Genomic DNA, 12,943 nt, shown 5'->3' with positions numbered 1-12,943 from the left:
TGCTGAAGTTTCCTCGAATCTCTTCAGGAAAAATGAGTTTGATGAAACCAACAGAGCTTAAATCCAAAAAACATCCAATCATTTTGTTCTCGGTTTCAGTTTCTCTCTGACTTTAAAGTTAAGATGTTTCTGCTCAGGATTTCTGGGAAATGAAGTCCTCCAAATTCAAACTGTCACAAAAATATAAAAGTGCCTCACGGAGTTTTAGATCAAAGACAGTTTATTAGTCAGTTTGTTCAGCATCACCTCTCTGAGTCGACATCATGTGACCAAACAGATGACTTTTAAGTTGTGTATTAAAGTTGTAAGTGAGGAGCTCATTCTCAACTCTACTGGGGAAATAGTTTTATTTTAATTTTAATGCACAACTGAAACAGAATAAAAACATTCCAGTGATGTAAAACTGAAAAATACAAGTCTGAATACAAGTCTGAGAAGCCATGTTGGATGATTTTTCTTCAAGAACTGGTTTCTAATGAGGGTCACATGAAAATGAAGTTGGTATCAGCAGAGAATCTCTCAGACATTTCCAGACTTTCTGCAGTGATAACCAAATTAAAGTTAAGATGTTTTTAATATATAGAATGTAATTTAACATCTTTCTCATGACCAAAGAATGATAGAAAACCAGTTGGGACAACATGTAATTACTTAAATTTCTCTTTGGGATTAATAAAGAACTCCTACAATTATGTACATGAATTTATTAACATTTATATCACATTTTGTCAGTAATACCAGCTGTTTATAACAACAATTCAGTAAGATAATTAATCAATTAACCTGGACTGTGAGAAGAAAACTGATCCATTAACCAATCTGTTCAAATATCTGAATAATGTTTTATTTGTTTACTCCACACTCACTGATGGAAGATGATTAAGGCCACCTGTGAAGAATTTATGAGCTCTGAGATTAAAGTCAGAATTCTGACTTTAATAAATATTCACATGTGGCCCTAATCATCTTCCTTAAGAATCAAACTGATTAGTTTTAGATTAAAAATACATAGAAACACATTATCAGCTGTTTACTGACAGTTAAAAAACTTTAAGTCCAGATTGTGATTTCTGCTTTCATCAAACCTGTTAAAGACGTCAGTACTTTAAAACCTTCAAATTTACACCATAAAGATTGTTTTCTTCAAAATTTTCTGTTTTGAATATAAATGTGGCACCTCTGACCTGCCCTACTCTGTCTCTGATTGGCTGACCCTGACATTCTTACCCTAAACTTAACCAATCCAACCAATGAAGGCGACGAGTACTAGCCAATCAGAGGCAGAGTAGGGCGGGTCATGACTTCATCATCCTGCATCCGTTATATTTCTCCACCTATTTATTCAGGTTTTTCTTTTAATTTGTCACCTGACTGTAACTGTATATATACATTTAATAAATGTACATCACATGATAAACTGCTGATGTGAGAGTGGAAGAACAAACTGGTTTTAATGGTTTTAATGGTGACACGCTGTAAAGAGACAGTTTGATTTCTGATGGTGAATTAAAAGACTTTGTTGTCATTGTGTTGTAAATATAAATATGTTTAATAAGTGATTCTGTTCACAGCAACACTGTATCTGTATTTGAACACTGGTGGAGTTTATTGATCCACAGAGAGCTGCTGAGGCTCAGTGACACCACTGGATCTGATTATTTCAAACATCTTCATTTCTTTTTAAAGCCTAAATGTTCCTGTTTTCATGTTTTTAAAGTGAGTGAAGCAAACAGCTCCTCCTCTGACAGGTTGTGATGCTGTGAGTGAACAGCAGGTGGCAGCAGACACTCATGTTTCTGTTCCTCCAACACTTCAGTTTCACACAGTTTATATGTTCAGAGGTGGAAGAAATAAAACGCATCCTTTACTTTAGTAAAAGTAGTAAAACTATCATCAAATACTCCTTTACAAGTAAACGTCCTGCATTCAACAATATATTGAAGCTCTGAGAAATAAAATGTAGTGAATCATGAAACAGTTGAGTGTTTCTCTCTGACATGTGGAAGAAAAGTAGAAGGTGTGTCCACCAGTCCTCCCATAACACAGTCTAACTGGTCCCAGTATGAATCTAACAGTGGACAGACTGGTTTGATGATGGTGTGTGTATATTCAGTATTTATATGTTGTACATTATTCTATAAAGCTGTTTCTCTCCTGATTGTTCTGGAAACTTTCATGTACATGAAGGATGATATTAAAATATATTTTGCTTTCATAATCTTGCTTTTCTCTTGTTTGTCTCTTTGTGACCAGCCTGACTTTCACACATTTTCTTCTTCTGTCCTCATTTCTTCTTCGTGCTGTTTGAAAGTTCAGACACTTTCTGAAGAAAACTGAAGTTTGCTCACTTTCACAGAAAAAGTAATTTTAAGAAAGTGTAAACGAATTAAAATGTTTTAAAATAAAGAAATAACAGCAAACTACTCAGAACTCACATGATATAACATTTAACCCTTTCATGCATGAATTATGATAACCTCAGTCAGGATTTTTAGTGTTTTTATTCTCCTTTAGGCATGAAAAAAAATATTTGAACTTCATTTTTTTAAACATGGGATGATGCACTAGAGTCCACTGTGATGGCTGAAAGTGACCACTATACATGAAAGGTTTAAAAACATCAGCACGAAATTATCTATATTATATCTATATTTTAATGATTTAAAAACATTAAAATCAGCCTTTGATCTGTTAGTGAAACCACATCCTCTCTCTGTGGTTATTTCCTGTTGAAGTTTACTTCCTTATTCTGTTCTCCTCGTGTTGCAGCTCCTTTTCTCCGTCTAAAGGTATTTATTGTAACTTTATTGTGTTTGTATTGTGACAGTTTTCACTGTTTGACTCTTGAATGACTCTTTGTTCATCTTGTTAGTTTAGTTCCAGTAGAAACAGCAGAAATCTGTAGTTCAGAACTCTACTAACAGTCAACACAAATCAACATGGTGGAAGTTTTCCTCCATTTTAGTGTCACTGTTCAAAGTGTCCAATAACAGCTGACAGTACTGAGTCAGTGTTCACAGATCAATAACTTCCAACATTTGTCTTCTTTGTGGAGAAAAACAACAACCTGCTCTGTCTGTATTAGTGACAGCTTCAAGTTCAAATAACTTTATTTGTTGTTTACAAGAAGAAGAAACACAGAGAACACATGTGGGTCACATGCTGAGTAAAAATAGAGTTACAGTCCATAAAAAGTTCAAACATAGAAGTAAAAACAGGTAAAAATAGCTTGTGGAAAACACTTTGTTATGCTTGTGAACTGTCCATGTATAAAAGAGAGTGACTCAGTGTGTGTATAGCTCCATGAAAGAGAAAGGTGTGTGTGTGTGTGTGTGTGTGTGTGTGTGTGTGATGCCTCCTACTCTCCATTCACTTCCATTGAGGGAGTGCTGTTTTTCAGATTCTCTCTTCTCCACTTTGGTCCCTTGGTCTGGATTTATCTTGAAAAGGCACCTGTTAAAACAGGCATACACTTGAATCTAGTGCTACAAACAATCATTTTGTTAATCACAAATTCTGTGGATGATCCAGCCATTAATTGACTTTACAGTTGAATTACAGCTTGATGTCAAAGGGTAATAATGAGTTAGTGGAAATTACATATTGTGCATTTAAACTCAGGACGTTCTTGCTGTGAGATGACAGTACTAATCACTGAGCCACAGCGTCGCTGAACGTTATGATCATATCTGTACATTACAAGCATTGGTTTGAAAAATACATACTGGATGGGGTTTCATAGTTTTGCAGCCAAGCCAAATTTACTCACTTTCAGTCTCATTAATGTTCAACAGATATGAAAAACTGCTCCCTCAAACTTGAAAGTTGTCATGCATAAGTAATCCTTTTATGTGCATTCTTGCATTACTATTGTTAAATTTGCATGCTTTCATTGATTTAGTGGAGATTCCATTTTACTATGCATCAATCAATCAATCAATCAATCAATCAATCAATTTTTATTCATATAGCGCCAAATCACAACAAAAGTCATCTCAAGGCACTTTTCACATAGAGCAGGTCAAGACCGTACTCTTTAATTTACAGAGACCCAACAGTTCCTCCATGAGCAGCACTTGGCGACAGCGGTAAGGAAAAACTCCCCTTTAACGGGTAGAAACCTCAAGCAGAACCCGGCTCTTGGTGGGCGGCCATCAGCTTTGACCGGTTGGGTTGAGAGAGAGAAAGAGAGAGGGAAGGGGGGGGGGAGGGGGGGACAGAATAACAACAATCATAACAATAATGACAATGACATAGCAGCAGCCAGGGAAGGATGCCATCAGGACTGTGAAGGACCGCGAAGGCTCGGCCCAGAACCCAGGGTTTCCTGTGAGATGAGAAAGCCCCAAAAAACTCCGGGGAAGAAGCAAAGTTAGTGACATGCATTGATGTTACATGAATGCATACAGATGGAGAGGAGGAGGAGGAGAGAGGAGCTCAGTGCATCATGGGAAGTCCCCCAGCAGTCTAGGCCTATAGCAGCATAACTAAGGGCTGATCCAAGGCGAGCCTGGTCGGCCCTAACTATAAGCTTTATCAAAAAGGAAAGTTTGAAGCCTACTCTTAAACATAGAGAGGGTGTCTGCACCCCGGACTGAATCTGGAAGATGGTTCCACAGGAGAGGAGCCTGATAGCTGAAGGCTCTGCCTCCGATTCTACTTCTAAAGACTGTAAGGACCACCAGTAAGCCTGCATACTGGGAGCGCAGTGTTCTAGTGGGATAATACGGTATTATGAGCTCTTCAAGATATGATGGTGCCTGACCATTAAGGGCTTTGTAAGTTAGGAGAAGGATTTTAAATTCTATTCTAGATTTTACAGGAAGCCAATGTAGCGAAGCTAAAATTGGAGAAATGTGGTCTCTTTTTCTAGTTTTAGTCAGAACACGTGCAGCTGCATTCTGGACCAGCTGGAGAGTCTTTAGAGACTTGTTAGAGCAGCCTGATAATAAGGAATTACAATAATCCAGCCTAGAAGTAACAAATGCGTGAACTAGTTTTTCTGCATCTTTTAGGGACAGGATGTGCCTGATTTTTGTGATATTACGTAAGTGAAAAAAGGCAGTCCTTGAAATTTGATTTATGTGGGAGTTAAAGGACATATCCTGATCAAAGATAACTCCCAGATTCCTTACGGTGGTGCTGGAGGCCAGGGTAATGCCATCCAGAGTAGCTATATCATTAGATAATGTGTTTCTAAGGTGTTTAGGGCCAAACACAATAACTTCAGTTTTATCTGAATTTAGTAGTAGAAAATTGCAGGTCATCCAGGTCTTTATGTCGTTAAGGCACGCTTGGAGTTTTTTTAACTGATTGGGTTCATCTGGCTTCATTGATAAATATAATTGGGTGTCATCTGCGTAACAATGAAAATTTATGGAGTGTTTCCTAATAATATTACCTAAAGGAAGCATATATAAGGTGAATAGAATTGGTCCAAGTACAGAAACTTGTGGAACTCCGTGTCTAACTTTTGCCTTCACGGAGGATTCATCATTAACATGTACAAACTGAAATCGGTCTGATAAATAGGACTTAAACCAGCTTAATGCAGTTCCTTTAATGCCAATTAAATGTTCCAGTCTCTGCAAAAGGATTTGATGGTCAATTGTGTCGAATGCGGCACTAAAATCTAACAAGACAAGTATAGAGACAAATCCTTTGTCCGATGCAGTAAGGAGGTCATTTGTGACTTTCACCAGTGCTGTCTCTGTGCTATGATGCGCTCTAAATCCTGACTGAAACTCAGGTTTAGGTTTAAACAGTAAAATGCGGTAAAATAAATAAATAAAAAACGTCCCGTTTAACAGCACAAAAATGCCCGACGCGATGGTTAAAATGTATCATTTACCATCATGAAAATGCACGACGTACTGTCAACGGTCAAAATCTCTGGCTAAAATGTCCCCACGTCACAAAAAAACTGTCCGATTTAAGGGCCTGAAAATGTCCGACATAATGGTCAAAATATCCAGCTAAAATGTCCCAACGTCAAAGTTTAGCTAAATCTTAGCTGCTAATGTTACCTAGCTGACTTAATGTTGATATTACTTGCTTTGTTTCAGTCGTCAGTCAAAATGTACACCCTTAGCTAGAACATTAGACATTTTCAATGTTTTGAATCCTTAGAAAAAAATCGTTTTTAAGGTTACCTGTCGAACGCCGTGCTTCCTCTCCTCTGAAAAAGTGGCTGGATACAGCAGGAATAGTCCAGACGTGCTATCTGCTTCATGTCCTTGTGGCATGCTTCCTGCGTGATAACGTTATCTGCGTGCATTCAGCGGGAGCAACTCTGATTGGCTGCAAATTGATTGCCATGAAAATCGTTTGTTTAAAGAAGAGGTGTTCCACCTTGCATGGCGGCTAATTAGCAATTAGCTTAATTCACCATTAACGATTAGCATGCTAATAAACATGAATTGACACCATACATTTCCCTCTGAATTTCAAGCCATTTTGTGTGCTCATATGATCCAGACATAAAAGAATGAAGTTTCTGAAGAAGTGAAAAAAAGCAATCAACCTCAGAGACTGACTTGACACTATCCACGATCACAAGGTTCAAACAATGATTACAATGCACATAAAATACATACTTTGCAACTTCTTGGATCCTTGTACACACACCTGAGTGCTTGTCACTCATAACAGCAGCGCCGTCATAGCCCTGACCAACCAGGTTAGTTTGATATTCTAGCCCAGGCCTGGAATTAAGTCATTTTTAGGGCAAGGCAACTTTGGCCTTTCATAAATACAAATTTATTAGGGAATCACGGCCAAAATGTAGGGCACCAAGGCCAAAACCAATGGTGCAATAACAATAAGAGATAATTACATTGTATGAGGACAAAACAGTATACAATCAACAATTAGTAGACAGTGTACTGAAAAACAGTACTGAGTTTATTAAGACTGTACACTGAATGTTTGACTTTTCCACAAAATGCTGTCTGAAAAAACGGGAGCAAATCATTATATTAATTGTTATTGTTATATTTTAATGATGAAGTCTATGAATGGGTAACGGTGATCAAAATAATCTGAACAAGTTTCAACACTTGTGTAACTATTAGCATTTGAGTCTGAGATAATAGGAGCAGCCACAAAAATGACTTAACACTTTTTCAAATGTCAAAGTTTAAACACACTGAGAAACTTCTCAAGGAGAGTCTATGATGAGAGCTCTGAATCAAGTAACAGCCGACAGACTCTCCTGATTTGTCTTAACTGAGAAGTGTCAGCTTTCAGAGAAGTGTGTGTGTGTGTGTGAGTGTGTGTGCGCACATGTGTTAACGTCGCAACCCATCAAGTCAACGCAGTGATATCCTGGTTAGGATGTCAACAGTTAACTGTGACAATATTTTTGACCGGTTATGCATGTTGGTCTACAGGTTGATTTGTATACACACTCCACTAACGGCTTGTTCACAACATCAGATCTTCTTTTTTAATGGATGAAGTACCGGTGTTAAACCGCCTTCAACACGGAGTTTTGCATTAAGGGTTGTTTGTAGCATTAATTGCTAGGCTAGCGAGTGTCTTAAAGTCTGTTTATGAGTGTGTTAGAGTCAGTCAGCACTAAAAGTGTTTTGTTAGTCCGGTTTAACCTGTAGCAGTTTCTGAAGGATCGTATAACATGTTTTTCTGCCACAGAGGAAATAAATTCATGACGAGTGAAAACGAGTCCAAAGTGTTTTTCAACGTCTCGTCTGCAGAAACGGAATATATCAAGCTGCCAGATGAGTGACCTGTCTGTGACACTGTCACAGGCAGTCTTATAAATGCTACGTTAACTGCCAGAGAAAATAATTTTTGACTGCTTCCAAGCCTGTTAGGAGAGTGTGTGACTGAACTTTAAAACGCAACGTGTATTAATACAATGTACAGTGCTTAGCTGCCTGTGCTTATCACATAATGTTAATTGTTAGCTAATGTAAGCTAGCGGGCTAGCTGTTGATGTGTACATTAACATTACACATATATTTGCGGGAGAAATCCTGCGTTACTGTTGATGCTCAGCGTGATGATGGAGACACTGGGAAACGTCTAGTCTATTTGCTTTGTCATATGTAGTTTTAAATGAGGAAATGTGCAACTTTCTTTTAGGGGCACAACGGCCAGTTCAAACAGGGCATGCCAAACTGGCCGTGTGGGTAGTTAATTTTTGAAGGGCATTATTGCCACACTCTGGGGCATCCACGGTACTGGCCGTTTGGCCGTGGTATAATTCCTGCCCTGCTAGCCCATGTCTTTCAAGGCATTTTATGATCAAGTTGGTTAGCCCTGCTGCATCTAGGTTGTCAGCCCTCTGAAAGTCAAGAAAGCTCTCATGTATGATCTCATTGTAATAGTACCGAATAAAAAGTGATACTTGCTCTTTCTTGTGAAGGTCTTTGGTTTCATCAGCAATTACTGAAAACCTCACTTTGTTTGACTTCCCCTATTATTTCAGCTTGTACAATTTCTGCATTCCAGTATTTCATTTTGAATAGTTTTGCTAGTGTACTTGGCATTTCCATGAGCTTTCATGTGCTTCTCTATCAGAGGATCATGCTTAGCAATTTCCTCTAAAATGGCTAAGAAGTTGCCTCTGTTATTTGAGTCCTCAGACCTGTTTGGAAGATGTTCTTGGTGGCAGTTAATAGCAGTACATCTGCAATGGTTTTGATGTATGCCTGATTCTCTTTAATTGTCTTTTCCCTCTCTTTATTGATGGAATCCATCATACATTAATTTGTTTGAATGACCATGTGGTGCTGCTTCCATGCTGTGGTGCTCTGGTTTAGAGTGGTCTTTAAAGTCACCTTCCTTGCTCAAAGCTTTCTTCCCGTTGGAAAAGCCTGTTTCTGACCTAAATACAGAGGATGGGGCAAAAATGCTGGCAAGCACAGCGAAAAACAGAATTTTTTCTAATGGAATACTCTAACCATGTGTTGTCTTTGTACCAAGAATCATTAAATGCCCTCTTCCTGTTCCCATGCTGCGTCTTGGGGAAGACCTTGAGGTGAGGCTGCGCAGGATCCTCTGCTCTAGACTGGGAAATATCTGGAGAGAAGCAGATAAAATAAAAGCTGTGAATGCCCCTCAACTTTCATAACCCCACTGTTATGATGTATACAGACATTAAATGATTGTTAATCAATCTGTAGTTTACTAAAGTTCCATTAACAACATTTACTGGCTGAAGAATAGTGACATCACAAACCTAACAAATGACCTTCAATCTACTTGTTTCAACTTTTCAATATTTTATTGCATTTGACTGTTGTTACTCTTAAAAATTACCTGCATATAACATGTAATATGTGCATCAATAATAAAAAATTAGACTCAAATAAATACACAGCTGACACTGAGTGTTAAAGGCTCAATGTATGATGGTGCTGCTTTTCATAAATGAATTAAATAGATTATTAATTGTTGTGGCCATTTGTTCAAAAGGCAAAAAAAGGACAAATCAAGAGTTCCTTCAAAAATATCAAAATTTAAGAAAAATCAAAAAAGGGCTACAAATGCACCACGTTAGTTAGGCTTACTCAGACAGTCAAAAAAATCATTTTCCAGGCCAAAAGCTCCATTCAGAGGGTTTATTTTCAGCTTTCAACAGCAAACAAACATGTTAAAAAATCATGCTGCCTCTCTGCTTTGTCCTGCTGGTAAAAAAAAAACAACATTTCCCCTTCCCGGTGCATTTCCTGCCTCTAACACCTGGCTACCTATATCACCTACTGTCTGATGCCCCTAGTGTTTACCCACAAAAACAAAATAAATAAAAATAAACAACATAAACAAACAAAAAAAAATCGAATCAAACTAATGAAATAGCTCCTTCATTAATAATATGCTGTTTAGTTGTGTTTAATGTTGACCAGTAAAAGTAAACCATGTTTTAATAGATGTTCTGCAGTGAATTTATTGTTCATCAAACAGTTAAATGTGCTGCAGTTATATTAGGAACACTGTCACTAGCTAGCAAGTCAACAACAGCTCACCAACCTGACAGATACACATTTTATCAGCTTTCAACACGTCACTAACTGCACTTAAACACAGTCATGTGATTATGTTCTGACAGTTTGACATAAAATGAACTCAAACATTTTCAAACAGTCTTGAGTTTGTTTGTGTAAAACATTTTATTCATTGTCAGAGAAGTTTAGTGTCATTATGAAGGGCCGCCCCATTCAGTCACCTTTAAGCTGGTGTATGTTTTAGTAACCAGTATCATGCTGGTAGTGAGGGAGACTTTGTTTCACAGGTGGTATGGTTAGTGATTAACAGGTAGTAAAAAGACATCCATAGAAAACCAGAGTCCTCAGACTGATGATGAAGGACTGATGAAGGAGAATCAGCAGCAGTTTCTCTCTCTGTGTTTCCTCTGCAGGTGAAGCTACAAAGACTCTGTGACTGGATGTGGATCTGAATTCACCTGGTGAGTATTTTTATTTCTTCTGCCACACAGCTGACTCCACCAGCAGCTCATCTCCATTAAATGTGCTCTATAGTGGTAAATAAAAAGCCAACAGAGAACTGGAACGTTCTGAAAGTAAAACATTAAACATTAAACCTCAGTGGAAATGAAGAATAATGTTTTACTTTGATGCCATCTGGTGGTTGAATCAAGAATGACGCCATTGTAACTGCAGTGCTGGTGTGATGTGCAGCTTGTTGTAATGAATGACCATGTTGTTGTGTTTGTGTGAAGGTGTTTCTCTGCTATGGATCAGTGTGAGGACAGAGAGGAGGGAGTCCCTCCCTCTAAAAGCTCTCTGTGTGGGGAACATGACAGCCAGACCAAAGCTCAGAGGTGAGATGAGGATCTCTAACTGTCCATCACTGTTCTCCACTCACATCACTCCACCATCATTATTCACACTCAAAGCTCTGTGTGTGTTGTGTTGAAGAACAAAGAAGCAGCACAGACCAGACTCTGCTGGACCTGGACCTGGACCTGGACCCAACTGTGTGTCCATGAAGAGTGACCAGTCCATGGGGAAACCTATACATTTTAAACCTGGACAACCTGCTAATGGAAGGTAAGAATATAAAGCTGCAAAGACTGAACAGACTTTTCATTTCTATCCAACATGCACATTTATCAGAGCTGTTGTTGTTTCAGGATCCAGCAGCAGAGACCAGACTCTCCTGGACCTGAACCCAGCTGTCTATCCTTTAAGAGCGACCTTTCAAAACAACGTTTAATTGATTTTAAAGGAGGACATCCATCTGCTGATCAGATGTAAGCTGTAACTGACAGTAAATGTCGGGTTATGCTAGAAAAGAACTGGTTTGTATGCCGTGTTGTCCGACCACATCAGTGAAAAGCCGGCCGTCATAGAGAGGGAGGAGACGTGATAATCATTTAAATATGGAGATAACAGATCACATGTTCAGACAGTCTCTCCTGGAAGACATTCATGGTGTTGCACTTGGTTGTTCATATGAAAAGTGACATAATATGATTTATTTATACATTACAAACATAAAAAACATGTTAAAGTGAAAATACTTATTTCCAACATGGTCCCAAGATGTTAAAAGACAAAACACAAGACATACAACATAAAACTAGATCACCACAAATTCAATAAATTAATACATGCCCACATAAAAACATAAAGTACAACAAAAAAGTAAAAATGGAATTGCAGACTTCATTATAAACCATTGACCATGTTCCATAAATAAGTCCTGACCTGACTTCTATAAGTTCCTCTCATTTTTAACAGCTGGATGTATAACAGGAGGCTGTTCCACAACACAGCAGCAACTTAAAAAAAGGAACTTTTGGCTACATTATTCACTGGAGGGACTTCATATGAACACACACTGGCCCTGGTGTTTTAGCCATGCTGAGTATGTTCCATTGTTATCTGTGAAGTATTGAGGAGCAAACCCATTGATAATGTTGAACATATCATGCAGCTTCTGTTGTTCTACTCTGAGTTGTACTGACAGCAGTCCTACACTTCTCAATTCATCACCAACATGAGTTAAAGAGGATACATTTAATAAATACTGAATAATATTATTTTGCATCACCTGCAGTTTGCTCCTAAATTCAGATGTCAAACCACTGAACAAATCAGAACAGGCAGAATCAAACTGATGCTGTATCAATGAGGACATGAGAAGTTTCTTAACAAAAAAGTTAAAAAAAATTCTACTTTTGTTCTGTGAAAGAGGAACATAAGTTTTCTAGCACTCTTAGATATTTTAACAACAACAGATTCAAAGGACAGTGACTGGTCCAATATTACTCCTAAATATGATACAAAATATAATAAAATTTCAGTTCCATTACAAAATATTTTCAATGTATTCATTCTTGACAACGTCTTTGTTCCAAACAGGATTGACTGGGTTTTACCCAAATGTATTGATAGCTTGTTATCTATCAGCCACTCTCTCACACTTTCTGATTCATTACGTAGAGTTCTGAATTTCACTGACATCATTCCTAGATACCAGTAATGCAGAATCATCAGCAGCAGAAGCTTGCATGTCACAGCAGCTGTCGTATCAAGAAATAAAAGAGGCCCTAAAATAGAACCATGCAGCACCACACATTATATCCTGAGTTTCTGATAGAATTACTTCAGCATCAGAGACTTCAGTTCTTCAAGTAATGTAAGAAATAAACCATTTTACAGTAATATGTCCAAACACCATGCACTGTAACTTTGACAACAGTACAGAATGATTCACTGTGTAAACGGCTTTCATAACATAATTTCCTCCATCAAGGTTTTGTCTAATAAAATCAAACAAATGAATAAGACAGGTGTCAGTAGAGTCTGCTGCTGTAAAGCCAGACTGAAGCTCATACAACAAACTGTGTCTGACTAAATACTCCTCAACCTGCTCAAACACAAGACATTCAAAAACCTCAGACATGACACCTGCCTACTTTCTCACTTACACACACTTGAATGTCATTTTC

General features: G+C 38.0%; 1 protein-coding gene across 2 annotated transcripts in view; it reads left to right on the top strand.

The window, feature by feature from the left end:
* The first annotated feature begins 2,717 nt into the window (after positions 1 to 2,717).
* The window catches only part of LOC137188651 (NLR family CARD domain-containing protein 3-like), a 38,476-nt gene continuing 28,250 nt past the window's right edge, over positions 2,718 to 12,943 (top strand). For both annotated transcript variants that reach the window (XM_067598238.1, XM_067598237.1), the window contains exons 1-5: positions 2,718 to 2,789; positions 10,385 to 10,432; positions 10,706 to 10,807; positions 10,905 to 11,036; positions 11,120 to 11,239. In XM_067598238.1, the coding sequence (XP_067454339.1) occupies positions 10,719 to 10,807; positions 10,905 to 11,036; positions 11,120 to 11,239 (341 nt within the window). In that variant the 5' untranslated portion in view covers positions 2,718 to 2,789; positions 10,385 to 10,432; positions 10,706 to 10,718. The remainder of the gene's footprint in view (positions 2,790 to 10,384; positions 10,433 to 10,705; positions 10,808 to 10,904; positions 11,037 to 11,119; positions 11,240 to 12,943) is intronic.

This window comes from Thunnus thynnus, chromosome 9, assembly GCF_963924715.1.
Source record: "Thunnus thynnus chromosome 9, fThuThy2.1, whole genome shotgun sequence".
NCBI classification, from domain to species: domain Eukaryota; kingdom Metazoa; phylum Chordata; class Actinopteri; order Scombriformes; family Scombridae; genus Thunnus; species Thunnus thynnus.
The sequence above is the reverse complement of the archived record's forward strand: the minus strand, read 5'-3'. Positions and strand labels throughout refer to the sequence as shown.